Source organism: Rana temporaria, chromosome 3 (assembly GCF_905171775.1).
Source record: "Rana temporaria chromosome 3, aRanTem1.1, whole genome shotgun sequence".
Lineage (NCBI taxonomy): Eukaryota > Metazoa > Chordata > Amphibia > Anura > Ranidae > Rana > Rana temporaria.
Genome location: NC_053491.1, coordinates 16,474,977 through 16,491,916, shown reverse-complemented (window position 1 = coordinate 16,491,916; position 16,940 = coordinate 16,474,977). Strand labels below are relative to the sequence as shown.

The 16,940-nt window shown below is 47.1% G+C and overlaps 1 protein-coding gene across 1 annotated transcript in view; it reads left to right on the top strand.

Annotated features, from left to right (window-relative positions):
- Positions 1 to 16,421, top strand: part of PLEKHO2 (pleckstrin homology domain containing O2) — a 103,114-nt gene extending 86,693 nt beyond the window's left edge. The window contains exons 3-6 of the mRNA XM_040342312.1: positions 4,084 to 4,200; positions 10,073 to 10,177; positions 10,946 to 11,047; positions 14,944 to 16,421. Of these exons, the coding sequence (XP_040198246.1) occupies positions 4,084 to 4,200; positions 10,073 to 10,177; positions 10,946 to 11,047; positions 14,944 to 16,182 (1,563 nt within the window). The 3' untranslated portion in view covers positions 16,183 to 16,421. The remainder of the gene's footprint in view (positions 1 to 4,083; positions 4,201 to 10,072; positions 10,178 to 10,945; positions 11,048 to 14,943) is intronic.
- The last annotated feature ends 519 nt before the right edge of the window (positions 16,422 to 16,940 follow it).

Here is a 16,940-nt window from a genome sequence, read left to right as displayed (position 1 = left end):
TCCCAGTGCGCATTGCGGCTAAGTAGGCCGTACGGGCCTATTGATTTCGACGTGTACGTAAACGGCGTAAATCCCGATTCGCAGACGACTTGCGCAAACGACGTAAAAAATTCGAACCTCGCGGCGCGAACGGTGGCCATACTCAACATTGTTATTCCACCTCATAGGTGGAATAACTTTAGGCGGCCTATCCCTTACGGAAACGACGTAATGCGACGGTGTAGGCCTGGCGTACGTTCGTGAATCGGCGTATCCCCTCATTTACATAATCTACGCCGGCCGCAATGGAAGCGCCATCTAGCGGACAACAGAAACATTGCAAGCTAAGATAGAACGGCGCAAGTGGGATTTTATCTGGCCCACAGCAACTGTCCAGTACCATACCCTGGCTGGCTGGGAGTTGGCATGCTGGTCTGTGTATCCTAATTTGGCAATAGGCACATCCACTGCCAGCTAGCTGGCCATCACCCTTCTACATATGGATGTGGGGACTATGATGGGCACTCATGGGTGTAAGGAGGGGCTATAATAGGCACTCTATTAGCTAGATTCAGAAAGATTTACGCCGGCGTATCAGTAGATACGCCGCCGTAACTCTGAATCTGCGCCGTCGTACGTTTAAGTGTATTCTCAAACTGAGATACACTTAAACCTATCTAAGATACGACAGCCTGCACCGTCGTATCTTAGGGTGCAATATTTAGGCTGGCCGCTAGGTGGCACTTCCGTTGAGTTCGGCGTAGAATATGTAAATGCCTAGATACGCCGATTCACAAACGTACGTGCGCCCGTCGCAGTAAAGATACGCCGTTTCCGTAAGGCGTTTTCAGGCGTAAAGTTATTCCCTTAAAATGGCTGGCCTAATCAATGTTAAGTATGGCCGTCGTTCCCGCGTCAAATTTGAAAATTTTACGAAGTTTGCGTAAGTCGTCCGTGAATAGGGCTGGACGTAATTTACGTTCACGTCGAAACCAATACGTCCTTGCAGCGTACTTTGGAGCAATGCACACTGGGATATGTACACGGACGGCACATTCGTAAAAAACGTCAATCACCCCCCATTAACATAAAACACGCCCCCTCATCCTCATTTGAATTAGGCGCGCTTACGCCGGCCCCATTTACGCTACGCCGCCGTAAGTTAGGAGGCAAGTACTTTATGAATACAGTACTTGCCTCACTTACTTACGGCGGCGTAGCATAAATACGGTACGGTACGCCGCCTTAAAGATGCGCACCACTACCTGAATCTGGCTAAATGTTTTAAGAAGGGACTCTGATGGGCACGCCTGGATGTAAGGGGGGAACTCAGCTGGACACTTTTACACATTAGGCGGGGAGGTGGAACCTGATGGGCACTCCTGATGTAAGCAGGAACTCTGATGGGCCTTCCTTGATGTGGGGGGGAATCCTGATAGGGCACTCCTTGATTCGACGGGGGACTCCTGGATATAAGCAGGGATCTTGATGGGCCTTCCTTGATGTAGGGGGGCTCTGATGGGCACTCCTTGATTTGGGTGGGACTCCTGGATGTAAGCAGGGACTCTGATGGACCTTCCTTGATGGGGAGGGGGGCCTTGATGGGTGCTCCTTGATGTAGAGGGGGGACTCTGATGGACCTTGCTTGATGTAAAGGGAAGACTCCTGGATACAAGCGGGGACTCTGTTGGGCCTTTCTTAATGTAGGGGGACTTTGATAGGCCTTCCTTGATGTGGGGGGGGGGAGACCCTGATGGGCACTTCTTGATTCGAGGGGGGGGGGACTCCTGGATGTACGCAGGGACTCTAATAGGCTTTCCTTGATGTGGGGGGAGGGAACTCCTGGATATAAGCATGTACTCTGATGGGTCTTCCTTGATGTAGGGGAGGGGACTCTGATGGGCCTTCCTTGATGTGGTAGGGGGGGACTTCTGGATATAAGCAGGGACTCAAATGGACCTTCCTTGATGTGTGTGTGGGGGGGGAGGGGCTCCTGGATATAAGCATGGACTCTGATGGGCCTTCCTTGATGTAGGGGAGGAGACTCTGATGGGCCTTCCTTGATGTGGGAGGGGGGACTCCTGGATATAAGCAGGGACTCTGATGGGCCTTCCTTGATGTAGGGGAGGAGACTCGGATAGGCCTTCCTTGATGTGGGAGGGGGGACTCCTGGATATAAGCAGGGACTCTGATGGGCCTTCCTTGATGTGGGGGTAGGGTTGTCATATTTTCTTCAAGCCAAACCTGAACACTTTAGCGGCTCACGGCACTTTTTTTTTTTTTTCGGTATACACTATAGCAGGGGTCTCCAAACATTTCAAACAAAGGGCCAGTTTATTGTTCTTCAGCCTTTAGGAGGGCCGGATTGTGGCCAGCGGGGGCAGAAAAAGCCCCGGACCCAGCATTGGTGAGAATAAATATGGCCTCATAGTTTGCGATCAGTAGGATAAGGAGTAGTGCCCCTATTAGTAGGAGTAATTGTATCTCATCATTGGTATCAGTGGAAGAAAAAGTGCCCCCTTGTTGGAGTCAGTGGGAAAAATAGTGCCTCATATCAGTGGGAGGAATAAAGCCCTGAGGGCCGGATAATGGCTAGAAAAGGGCCGCATCTGGCCCTCGGGCCGCAGTTTGGATACCCCTGCACTATAGGATTGGAACAGACCTGGGACACCTTTGGTGCTCCAAAAAGAATAGTAATGTGGTGCGCATAGTGCCCCCTCACCCTCCTGTCAGGCCCTGTTCTGAGCCACAATCCTCGGCTCCCGCTGTGTGCTGGGAGCCGAGTGTTCCCAGCACACAACGGGGGACAGACGGGATGTCAGAAAAAAAACGTCTTTTGCCCGTGACGTGTGGCCGGAAGTGGGTGCAAATACCTGTCTTTAGACAGGTATCTGCACCCCCCTCCCCCCTGAAAGGTGTCAAATGTGAAACCGGAGCGGGGGAGGGTGCCGACTTCACTTTAGGGTGGAGATCCGCTTTAACATTGGCTAGACCACCTAGGGCTTAGCTTTATCTTTACGACGCGTATCGCTACGGAAACAACGTAAATTTAGAACATTCGTGAATCGCCGTAACTAGTCATTTGCATATTCTACGCCAATGGCCTCGCCACCTAGCGGCCGGCCTAGAATTGCAGCCTAAGATCCGACGGTGTAACACAAGTTACACCTGTCGGATCTTAGGGCTATCTATGCGTAACTGATTCTATGAATCAGTCGCATAGATACGACAATCGTATCTCAGAGATACGACGGCGTATCTCTTCTGTGAATCTGGCCCATAATGTTTGGGTTTCTAAGTAATTTTCTAGCAAAAAGTACTACATTTTACTTTTAAATAACAAATGTTAGAAAAAGGCCTGGGGCCAGACTCACATAGGAGGGCGTATCTTTGTGCGGGCGTAGCGTATCCTATTTACGCTACGCCTCTGCAACTTAGACAGGCAAGTGCAGTATTCACAAAGCACTTGCTCCGTAAGTTGCGGCGGCGTAGCGTAAATTGGCCGGCGTAAGCCCGCCTAATTCAAAGTAGGCTGGTAGGGGGCGTGTTGTATGGAAATGAATCGTGACCCCGCGTAAATGACGCGCCTAACGAAGCATGCTCAGTATCACGTTGAATTTACGCCCTAAGATACGCCGGCTCAATGCCTGTGACGTGAACGTAACCTACGCCCATCCCCATTCACGTACGACTTACGTAAACGACGTAAAAAGATACGCTTGTCCCGACGTCCATACTTTGCATTACCTGCGCCTCATATAGCAGGGGTAACTTTACGCCCGACGTAAGCCTTACGTAAACGGCGTAGCGGGCGCAAGTACGTTCGTGAATCGGCGTATCTTGCTCATTTACATATTCAACGCGTAAATCTATGGAAGCGCCCCTAGCGGCCATCGTAAATATGCACCCCAAGATACGACGGCGTAGGAGACTTACGTCGCTCGTACCTTGGCCGAATTCTAGCGTAACTGATTCTAAGAATCAGGCGCATAGATACGACGGCGCTCATTCAGACTTACGAGATGCGCCGTCGTAAGTCCTTTGAGAATCTGGCCCCTGGTCTTTTAAGTGGTTAACATTTCTTTATTTGTTTTGTCTCCTTAGGATGAACAGAAGTGTTTGGAGACATTTGAGCTCGCCAGCTTTGAGCGATGTCAGGACCAAAAGGGCCTCCTAAAACGCAAAAGGCATTTCTCATTGATTCCGTCCGCGGGCACCAAGGTAAAAAATATTCAGAAAGTGAACTTTACATTGACATTTCATTATGTTTCTTTACGCCTACTTTCTATTCTTTGTGAAATCCATACAATACAAATGTTACTGTTCATAGCAGTCAAAAATGTTTTTAAAGGGGTTGTAAAGGTAAAAACTACAGGAGAGTCAGGACGCCCACTAACACACAGCTCCTTTCTCTATCTGCAACGTAGAGAGCGTCCTGACTCTCCTGTAGTCCAAGGGAGGGGGCGAGCATGACACTCCACACCAGGGAGAAAGCCTTGCATTACTGTGTGGAGTTACAGACAGAAGAACAGGAAGTGAGGATTTCTCAGAAGAAATAAGGACATTTAAAAGCAAAATGGAAGGATGAGGTAAGTGAAGGAGGACTGCACTAAGGTAAAGGAAGATATTTAGGGGGGGGGGAAATTGTACCTTTACAACCCCTTTAACTGCAGTACAATGCATAAGCAAAAAATAATAATAATCTACGAGTGAACGCTGTTTACACCAGGGGTCTCCAAACTTTCTAAACAAAGGGCCAGCTTACTGTCCTTCAGACTGTAGGGGGGCCGGATGTGTTGGTGGGAGGAATAGTACCCCATCGTTGGTGTCAGTGGGAGGAATAGTACCCCATCGTTGGTATCAGTGGGAGGAATAGTGCCCCATCATTGTCATGGGAGGAATAGTGTCCCATCATTGGTGTCGTGAAAGGAATAGTACCCCATCATTGGTATCAGTGGGAGGAATAGTGCCCTAATGTTGGTGTCAGTGGGAGGAATAGTACCCCATCATTGGTATCAGTGGGAGGAATAGTGTCCCATCATTGGTGTCAGTGGGAGGAATAGTGTCCCATTGTTGGTGTCAGGGGGAGAAATAGTGTCCCATCATTGGTGTCAGGGGGAGGAATAGTGTCTTGTATCAGTGAGAGGAACACTGCCCTGAGGGCCAGATAAAAGCAAGCAAAGGGCCACATCTGGCCCCCGGGCCGCAGTTTGGAGACTACAGTGGGGAAAATAAATATTTGATCCCCTGCAGATTTTGTTAGTTTGCCCATTTACAAAGAAATTAAGGGTCTATAATTTTTATCATAGGTGTATTTTAAATGATAAAGACATGTGGCTTTTCAGGGGGATATAAAAGACCTTCTACTTATATGTATCCTCTGGATATAAAGTGCCTTGAAAAAGTATTCATACCCCTTGATATTTTCCTCACTTTGTCATGTTACAACCAAAAACGTAAATGTATTTTTATTGGGATTTTATGTGATAGACCAACACACATAATTTTAAAGTGGAAGGAAAATTATAAATGTTTTTCAATTTATTTATTTTTTACAAATAAACATGTGAAAAGTGTGGGGGGGGGGGGGGCATTTGTATTCAGCCCCTTTTACTCTGATCCCCCTAACTAAAATCTAGTAGAAACAATTGCCTTCAGAAGTCACCTAATTAGTAGACAGAGTCCACCTGTGTGTCATTTAATCTCTGTATAAAATACAGCTGTTCTGTGAAGCCCTCGGAGGTTTGTTAGAGATCCTTAGTGAACAAACAGCATCATGAAGTCCAAGGAACACACCAGACAGGTCAGGGATAGAGTCGTGGAGAAGTATAAAGCAGGGTTTGGTTATAACATAATATCCCAAGCTTTGAACATCTCACAGAGCTCTGTTCAATCCATCATCGGAAAATGGAAAGAGTATGGCACAACTGCAAACCTACCAAGACATGGCCGTTCAACCTAAACTGACCGAGCCGGGCAAGGAGAGCATTCATCAGAGAAGCAGCCAAGAGGCCCATGGTAACTCTGAAAGAGCTGCAGAGATCCACAGCTCAGGGGGAGAATCTGTCCACAGGACAACTATTAGTGGTCTCTCCACAAATCTGCCCTTTATGGAAGAGTGACAAGAAGAAAGACATTGGTGAAAGAAAGACATAAGAAGTCCTGTTTGCAGTTTGTGAGAAGCCACGTGGGGGAGGGGACACAGCAAACATGTGGAAGAAGGTGCTCTGGTCAGATGAGACCAAAATGTAACTTTTTGACCTAAAAGCAAAACGCTATGTGGGGGGGGGGGGGGGGACGAAACACTACACATCACCCTGAACACACCATCCCCACTGTGAAACATGGTGGTGACAGCATCATGTGGTGGGGATGCTTTTCTTCAGCAGGGACAGGGAAGCTGGTCAGAGTTGATGGGAAGATGGATGGAGACAAATACAGGGCAATATAGAAGAAAACCTGTTAGAGTCTGCAAAAGACTTGAGACCGGGGGGGAGGTTCACCTTCCAGCAGGACGACGACCCTAAACATACAGCCAGAGCTACAATGGAATGGTTTAGATCAAAGCATATTCATGTGTTAGAATGACCCAGTCACAGTCCAGACCTAAATCACATTGAGAATCTGTGGCAAGACTTGAAAATTGCTGATCACAGACGCTCTCCATCCAATCTGACAGAGCTTGAGATATTTTGCAAAGAAGAATGGGCAGAAATGTCCCTCTCTAGATGTACAAAGCTGGTAGAGACATCCCCAAAAAGACTTGCCGCTGTAATTGCAGAGAAAGGAGGTTCTACAACGTATTGACTCCGGGGGGCGCCATACAAATGTACCCCCCACACTTTTCACAGATTTATTTGGAGAAAAAAAATTGAAAATCATTTATCATTTTCCTTCCACTTCACAATTATGTGGCACTTTGTGTTGGTTGATCACATAAAATCCCAATAAAATACATTAACATTTTTGGTTGTAACAAAATGTGAAACATTTTAAGGGGTATGAATACTTTTTCAAGGCACTGTAAAATTAGCTTTTATTTTATAATGATGCACAAGTGACATTGTCAGGTGAATTTCCATTAGAATCTATTAGGTAGATTCAGAGAGATTGGCCTTACTTTAGGGCGGCCTAGCCTTTTTAGGCTACACCGCTGTAAATTAGCTAGGCTAGTAGTGATTTTCAAACCACTTACCTGCTAATCTACGGCGGCGTAGCCTCAAACGAGCGGGCGTAAGGGCGCCTAATTCAAATTGGTTGGAGGGGGGCGTGTTGTATGGAAATGAGGCTTGACCTCACGTTTTTTGACGTTTTTTGCTACTGCGCATGCGCCGGGCGCCTACATTTCCCAGTGCGCATTGCGGCTAAGGACGCCGTACGGGCCTATTGATTTTGACGTGTACGTAAACGACGTAACTCCCGATTCGCGGACGACTTGCGCAAACGACGTAAAAAATTCGAACCTCGCGGCGGGAACGGCGGCCATACTTTAACATTGTTATTCCACTTCATAGGTGGAATAACTTTAGGCCGCCTAAGGCCTTATGGAAACGACGTTAATCTACTGCGGCGGGCTCGCGTACGTTGGGGAATCGGCGTAAAAGCTCATTTACATAATCTACGCCGGCCGCAATGGAAGCGCCACCTAGCGGCCATCCAAAAAATTGCAATCTAAGATAGAATGGCGCAAGCCGTCCTATCTTAGCTTTGTTTAAGTGTATCTCTGTTTGAGCATACGCTTAAACAAACGCTGGCGTAGATTCAGAGTTAGGCCGGCTTATCTACTGATAAGCCGGCCTAACTCTTTGTGAATCTACCTAATTGTATCTGCTTGCATACAGTTCCAGTAATCCTAATGAAAGAAGTGGATTAATACTGTTATAGTGTGACTGCTGATGATGTCATAGACATACAGTATAAAGTCTACAAACAAGGCCCATTGCCAGCAGTGGACGGGGAAAGTCTGATTTGGAGCAATCACAAGCAGCGCCTTTTTTTGGGAAGCGTGTCGCAAGAATTCAGTATGAGAGCTTGTAATCAACTTCTTCCTCCCATCTGCATTCAGTTATTGCACATTTTATCTTCTGATAAATAAGTGGTTCTAAAGGCTGAATGTTTTTTACCTTAAAGCATTAAAATAAAAATCTGTTGAGTAAAGCTAAACACCCCCCCAGGGCCGGGACAAGGGGTGGGCAGGAGGGACGGCTGCCCTGGGCACTGTGGTATCATGTGAGGTGCAGGGGCACCACAAGGAAATTGGGGGGGAGGAGATTTGTGTTGGGAGGGTACATTTGGGAGGCGACAGGAGGTAAGAACGAGGGGAAATTTTGGGGAAGTGTGCTAGGAGTAGGATTTGTGTTGAGGGGGAATTTCCTTTGGGAGGAGGATTTGTGCTAGTAGGAATGATTGGTGGGCATTGGTGCAAGGATGGGAAATTGGGGGGGGGGTTATTTGTGCTAGGATGGGGGATTGGGGAGGGTTATTTGTACTGGGAGGGGAGATTTGGAGTGGGGGTGATATATACTTGAAGACAAAATTTGTGGGGTAGAGGATTTGTGCTAGAAAGGCATAATTCTTTATTGGGGGGGGGGGGGGATTGTGCTGGGAGCATATGAAGGCGAGGATTTGAGCTGGGGGAATGAGGGGGATATTTGTGCTGGGGGAATTTCAGCAGGGGGGGGTGGAATTGTATTGGGGAGGAGGGGGAATTTTTTGCTTAAAGATAAGCATGCATATTAGTGCTCGATATTTTAGGGGGGGGGGGATTTTTGATGACACATAATGCTCATACATCTTGGGGGAGGCGCAATTTGGCACGTTTGCGCTGGGCTCTAGATGACCTGGCCCCGGCACTGCCCCCCCCCATACTGATCTGAGTCTAATTATGATCCAGAGATGAGCACAAGCACAAGAGCAGCGTCTCTCTCGGCTCTCTCCCTCCTCATTGGCTCAGAGACAGCAGCGGGAGCCATTGTCAATTACAGCCAGTGGGAAGGGAGGGGGCTGAGCTGGGCTCTGTGTGCTAGCTCAGGAGCGAGCAACTTGCTATGGTGGGCACTCCACAGGGTCTGCCGGCGGGGGGACCCGAGAAGAGAAGGATCGGGGCTGCTTTGTGCAGAACCATTACAATAGAGCAGGTAAGTATAACATGTTTAGCAAGGAAGAAAAAATCCTGGACAGCCGCACATCGCTGAAGGCATCTATAACGGAAGGTCCCACACTCCGCTTGAGTGCTTCCGTCATATACCGCTTCCTATCAGTCTGGATATAGATATCAGATATTCCTGCTGCTCAAAAGCACACAATGAGAGGAGATTTGTTTGTCTGCTGAACATGGAGTGTTTAATAGAACCAAGAATACAACCTTATATACAGTTAAAGAGGAGGTAACCAGAACATAAATTAACATGAGCTAATTAACTAAATCATTTAGACAGCCGAGGCAACTCTGAGATATGACCTTACAGGGTAGACGTCACGTCTCCTCGCTCACCTGCTATACAATACACATTATCATAAGTGTAAACACAGGACATCTTCACACAATAGCAGGGTCAATTAGCACAGAGAACAGACAGATGGCCGGATAGCAACTCCACAGCATGTCCCAACAGTATGAATCAATCACTCTAATGTCATATACAGGGTCCCGGGCATACAACTCACAAAGAGCACCGTTCCCCCCAAATGCCAGGGCCCATGATCGCAGGGCAAGAGGCTAGCATTCAGTCCCCTTCAAAAGCCTCTGTCCGAGGTGAGTCTGTCACAGCATCTTTATTGATATCTTGTGTAGCAGATGAAATCCAATACAGTCACTTCATGTTGCAGAAAACAGGAAAAGCTGCTGACGCGTTTCACACCGTATGGACGTGCTTAATCATAGCAGCTATGATTAAGCACCTTAGTGGTGTGCGGCCATCCAAGATTTTTTCTTCCTTCCTAGTTCGTTGCAGAGCCAGCACCTGTAAGTTCCTAAAAGGGCGTGTGCTTTAGAGGACTGGGGCTTAGAGCGGCAAACCTTCTTAAGTATAACATGTTTGTTATTAAAAAAATTTTTAGGGTTTTCAGCCACTTTAATGTTAATATGTCCTAGGTGCAAGAGGTCAAATTTCTGGCCAGAAATGCAGAGGAACGAGACGCATGGATCCAAGCCTTGAACGACGGCATAAACCGGGGGAAAAACAAGGTCTTCGATGAGGTATGGGGTTGTGCACACCGGTCTGTTGGGTGAAGAACGGGGGTGAGCCCTACTGCCCTGGGTTCAGTTCAAGCTCTGTTGATCAAACTTTAAAGGGGTTGTAAAGGAATTGTTTCCCCCCTAAATAGCTTTTTACCTTAGTGCAGTCCTCCTTCACTTACCTCATCCTTCTATTTTGCTTTTAAATGTCCTTATTTCTTCTGAGAAATCCTCACTTCCTGTTCTTCTGTCTGTAACTCCACACAGTAATGCAAGGCTTTCTCCCTGGTGTGGAGTGTCGTGCTCGCCTCCTCCCTTGGACTACAGGAGAGTCAGGGTGCCCACTAACACACAGCTCCTTTCTCTATCTGCAATGTAGAGAGCATCCTGACTCTCCTGTAGAAGTATTGGAAATTAATCCCATCAGCCAAGTCTCTGTAGACCATTAAGGCGTTGCCTTTATACAGTAGCTCACTACTCTAGCCTGGACCGATCGTTGGTGGTAATAGTGGTGTGTTTCCTCTGGTAGGTGAGGTAAAAAAGAAGGAAAAGGGTAAGAGAAGGATGGTAGTAAAGTATTGCGCTATTCTCATAATCTCATAAGGAATTTAAGCTATTTGAAGACTTGTATAGGTGGACAAATTGTCCAGGTCTGTAGAGTCTGCGGAGTAATTGACTCTACTTACAGCAGTATAGAAAGAGTGAAGTCGTGGTTTAGCTGGTCAAGATGGTGGACAACATTAACATGACCTTATGAGGACCTGTGTTTGTTTGTTTTTTGTTGGTCAGGTGAAGGTAGACGCTTCAATCTCGTTGGAACATGTGACCCGGGACAGAGTTAAAGTTGGAGCAGCAAAGAGAAGACCCCCAACCAGGATCCACCTCAAAGAGGTATGTGATAGAACTCAAATTTAGACTGAAAGATGTCTGAATCCTTGTAGCCACATATTTTGGTGGCAGTCACTTTGTCATACTGTCAGACATAAACCATTAAGCTTGAGAGTCCAGTTAAAAGCCATAAGGCCAGATCCATGGAGATCTCACCCAGGCAAGCATGGAGATTTCACCCAGGCAAGCATGGAGATAATATATTGCTTAGTGGTATTGGTAGCATAGGGTGCCCCTACCCCACGTTATCAATACCACTACGCATTTAATGAAAAAAAAGTTGATACATTTATTTTTACATAAAGAACTATTATAAGCAGATAATTCTGTGTTCATATTAGCAGTCGCGGCTCGTAATGCAGGGCGCAGGTGCACCACTGCCCTATCTATGCGTCCGGCCCCCTAATCTACATGCGGGATGCCAGATGCATGGATTTCAACTGAGGTTTTCTGTTTTTTGAAGCACATGATCTGAGCCTGAGACTCTCATTGGCTTAAAAAAAGGGTGGGCTCGGGGCGCAGAGCACTGTGCCCTAAACCCACCCAGTTGTGTGACAATAGCGAATGAATATTCACTATTGTCTTTCTGATTCCCCTCCTGGCCAATTAGGAAGCGGGTCCTGAGACCCATCACCCAGTTGGCCAAAAAGAGAAGCGATCCTATTGGCGCCTACGAGGAGAAGGGAGGAGACGCATGACGGAAGCCGCCGTGATGCAGAGGAGAGGAGACGCAGGGGAAGCCGAAGGAAGCGCTGCCCAATAGATGAGTGTGGGGCAGGTGACCAACCGACTGGGGGGGGTGCACGTGACCCGACTGCCCAGGGGGGTTGCATTGTTTGCTGCCCCCCCAAAGATTTACATAAGTATCAGGTTTCTGTGGTTTATGAGCCCCTATAGAACGCCAGCTCGGCGTTCCCCAAGGTGCGGAGGCCCCAGACTGCTTTTTTACCAGGGCCCCTGATGATGAGGATGGACTTGCAGCAGTTGGAACCAAGTCATGGCCCCCTGGTATGCCCATCTGACAATACGGAAACCACTCACCTATGCAGAGTACAGATGGCAGGAGACAGAAAAGGATCAGAGAAATTAGCCAAGGTCAGGGCAGGCGGGAGATAAGCCAGACACAAAATACAAGTAATTCAAGGCAAACCAGAAGCTGAGAGAAACTAGGAAGTTGCTCAGGCAACGCGGGCTGCACTGAGCATGTCTTATGCCGCGTACACACGACCGTTTTTCATGACGTGAAATTTTTTTTTTTTTTTAATGTCATTAAAAACAATCGTGTGTGGGCTCCAGAGCATTTTTCATGAAATTTAGAACATGCTCATTTTTTGTTGTCGTTTTTCACGTCGTGAAAAACGGTCGTGTGTAGGCTTTAACGACGTGAAAAAACGTGCGTGCTTCTGGTAAAACTAGCGTTCGTAATGGAGATAGCACATTCGTCACGCTGTACCAGACTGAAAAGCACGAAGACTGAAAAGCGTGAATCGTCTCTCACCAAACTTTTACTAACACAAAATCAGCAAAATCAGCCCCAAGGGTGGCGCCATCCGAATGGAACTTCCCCTTTATAGTGCCGTTGTTCGTCACCGCGCTTTGCTCGAGCATTTTTTTTCACGATCGTGTGTATGCAAGGCAGGCTTGACAAGAATCACGACAAGAAAAATATCGTTTTTTTCTAGACCATTAAAAATGGTCGTTTGTACGCGGCATTATACATGGAAGCAAACTGGAAGGCGGGCTAGGCAGTGAGAGGAGGGAAAGACATTTAAACCCACAGAATAGCAGGCTATACCCATAGGTGAACACAGAAGCCAAAAAAAACATGTGAATAGAATCAGTGGTCTAGCAGAGAGCTACTACAGCAAAGAGGCAATAAATTCACAGGCAGGAAACTGCAGGCAAAACTATGACAATGAAACCAGTTGTTTTTTGTCATTTCTCCCTTGGGGAAATTACCCTTCACTTCCTGTCCCACAGCCAAAACAGGAAGTGAGAGGAAATCCATCCAAAGTGGGGGAATCCCTGGTTGTCAGCAGGGTCACCAGAACTTGTGTATCCATTGAGAGATTGCTCCTCTATTTCTGGAAGCAGCCGGTGCTCTTACTGTACTGCACCAATGAGTGAAGAATTAGATTTCCCAACATGGCGTATTAACATATATACCCATTAGTTGGTGGCAGAGGCAGTACAGGGGGGGGGGCCTAAGGGACGGAAGCCCTGGGTGGTACAATTTATTGAGGGTGGGGGGGCACTGAAGTGTCCTTTTAAAACAGCAGTCATCAGTCATTAAATGGCGGCCCGCGGTCCGTGCACGGACCGAGCGATGCTCTTGCCCGGACCGCCAGGCCGCCAGTGTAGTAGCAGTCACTGGCTTGCTGGGACTGCGGGTTTCCCAGCAACCAGTGAAGTTGACTGCGGCTCTCACTCCCAGTCTTCTGTCACAAGAGCACCTGGCTGGGTGAGACATCACGTGCATGCTCCGCCCCGCCCCCTGCTTCTCGCGGCTCACGGTTTTCTGTCACAAGAGTAACCGGCCGGGTGTGACATCCCCCTGCTACTCCCGGCTCCCAGCTCCTGTCCTGACTCTCACTTGCGAGATATATCTTGCAGCTTTCCGCTCCACTGCAGCTTGTGCTGACTACTCCTGAGCTTAAGGTATGTGGGGCACATGTTTTCCTAAGCCGCACACTGATGGGCATATTTTTTATGGGGCATTCTGATGGCCATATTTTGTTAAGGGGCACACTGATGGGCATAATTTGTACCAGAGTGCCCCTTAACATAAAATGTGCCTATCGGCATGCTACTTATTTGCTCTGATGGGCATATTTTATTTTATTTTTATTTTTTTTAATACTTTATTTTTCCATTTTTTTATTTTCCTTACACAAGGATAATAACACATCACATTTATACATCATATATTTCTTCCAAAATTCAGGTTTTCTTAATCAAGAGTATCCTTTCTCTTAAAGCGGGAGTTCACCCTAAAAATGATTTTTACCCGTAGATTGATGCTCATTTTGTCTAGGGGAATCGGCTAGTTGTTTTAAAATCCGAGCAGTACTTACCGTTGTAGAGAGCGATCTTCTCCGCCGCTTCCGGGTATGGGTCTTCGGGAGAGGGCTTTCCTTCTTGCTTGACAGTCTTCTGAGAGGCTTCCGACGGTCGCATCCATCGCGTCACTAGTAGCCGAAAGAAGCCGAACGTCGGTGCGGCTCTATACGGCGCCTGCGCACCGACGTTTGTCTCCTTTCGGAAAATCGTGACGCGATGGATGCGACCGTCGGAAGACTCTCGGAAGACTGTCAATCAAAATAGGAACGCCCAGTCCCGCAGCCCATACCCGGAAGCGGCAGAGAAGATGCATCTCGAAAACGGTAGGTACAGCTTAGATTAAAAAAAAACTAGCCGATTCCCCTAGACAAAATGAGCATCAATCTAAGGGGAAAAAGTATATTGTACGGGTGAACCCCCGCTTTAACAACATTTACTTATTCCTAATTAAGCAAAACACAAATAAAGGTTAACCTCACCTTTCTACTACTTCCCGTTCACTAAACGCTTAGCGTGTTCCATCCCTGTTTAAGGTATCAATACCCTGGGGTATTCCCCCTGTTATGCCCACCCCCCCTGAGCATATTTTATGAGCAACACTAATGGGCACATTTTATGCTAAGGGGCACACAGATGGGAACATCGATTCTTTCTTAAAAACGGGGGGCGCAGTTTGCCCTGGGCACCAAATGGCCTTGTCCCAGCACTGGTTGGTGGTGCTCATTATCACTTCCTAGTGAAGTAACCCGAAGATGTATGTGTAATTTCAGACATGTATGCAGTTGTTGACATTTTATCTTCATAACTTCTAACAGAATTTTTTTAACTATCTTATTCAGGTGGCAGAGGCAGCTACTGATGACTCTCTAAGGTTGGGTCTGGAATCGTTGGACACTGGAATATTAACAATTGTTCCACCAATGGCTAAGCCTAAGGAAGCAGAACCAGAACCTCAAAAAGAACCTGTAAAGATTCCAATGCCACCCACAAAACCAAATCCTCCCCCAACTTTGGAGACCACCATTCCTGACACAACGGACAGCAAAGATCAAGCACCTCAAGCACCGGCTCCTCCCTCCAAAAAACTTAAAGAAGATGTTTATGCCCGCGAGAAGCTAAAGTCTGAAAATGAACAGACAAGCATGGAAGAAAATTCAGCACTCAAGGTTCTTCAAAATGAGAGTACAGAAAATCTAAATGAGGTTATGAGTTCTCCTCCCAAACCACCTCCGAAAATTCTTTCTGACAAGATGAAGATTAAGTGGGTTGGTTCGTCATCGGACTTGGAGGACAAAGAGGACGTCGTGTCAGATGAGAGAGGAAGCAAAGAGAACTTAGTTGACTTTGAGTCTGATGATCAAGAACACCCATCGAATCCACATCAAGCAGAGTCATTAGAAGACTTACAAGAAGAGGAGTTAAGAAGTCGCTCGAATAGCCTTCAAGAAGAGCGTAAGAGGTCATCCCAATATCTCAATGACGAAGACACCGATGAAGGAGCTCTTCAGGGGACATCTGCAGACGGTATATGTAACAGCAATAAGGACGAAGACAACAATGAGACGGCAAAGAAAGATTCACCGACAAGTGACGTCCAAGAACAGCATACTACACAACCAACCGATGAGAAAAAGTTCCGATACGTAAAACACAAAAAGAAAACTGGCCACGTGACAACGCAAACGCATCACATTAAAAGTAAAATGAAAGCCTCTTCCTTGGGAGACCTCTTATCTTCAACATCGGATAAGGACAGCACCATGCTACATCTAACCAAAGACGATTTAGATCAAGTGGAGATGAAGCTAGCCTGTGGAAAGGAGAGAACAAAGACTCTGCTAAACCAGATCTTGAAGGGACAACTTGGAAAGACGGCAGAAGGAAATGGGGTGGAGTGTAACCCAGAAACAATTCTAAACGATCTGATGACCCAACTTCAAGAGGCCTCTGAAGTTCTTCAAGAGATAAAGGACAAGGAGCCTAGAAATATCTCCAGCACATCAGATCTAGGGACTGATAAGCAAAAAGAAAGGCAGAAAGAACTGATGGCACTGCAAAGGAGAAGTGTTCCATTTTAGTACATTTTTTAGAAAGTCGAAGAAAGTCAAGATAGAATGAAATGCAAACTGCTTTAGCACTTTACTCTTTACAATCCTGCTGGCACAGCTTGAGGACCAAACTAGCTAAAGTTCCTGTAAATCCAATATTTTTGCAGTACAGAAATCTATTATGTTTTTTACTGTATACAGTGGAACCTCGGTTTACGAGAAACCCAGTTAACAAGCTTTTTGAAAGACGAGCAACTTTTTTTAAATAATTCTGCGAGCGTTGTCTTGCAAAACGAGCAGAATTCAAGCTAATGGGGCCTGCAGTACTGTATTTGGCCTGAGGTGGGGGGGGGGGCGCCGGAGCCATGCAGAGCCGGACATTGCCGATCGCAGCCGATCGGCTTCATTTGGCAATGCATGAAAAGGCCAGAGGACAGCTCAGATGACCTAGCAAATCTCGGGAACCAATAGCCAGATTCAGGTAGGGGCGCGCATCTTTAAGGCGGCGTAGCGTACCGTATTTACGCTACGCCGCCTTAAGTCAGAGAGGCAAGTACTGTATTCACAAAGTACTTGCCTCCTAACTTATGGCGGCGTAGCGTAAATGGGGCCGGCGTAAGCGCGCCTAATTCAAATGAGGATGAGGGGGCGTGTTTTATGTTAATGGGGGGTGACCCGACGTGATTGACGTTTTTTAGGAACGGCGCATGCGCCGTCCGTGTACATATCCCAGTGTGCATTGCTCCAAAGTACGCCGCAAGGACGTATTGGTTTCGACGTGAACGTAA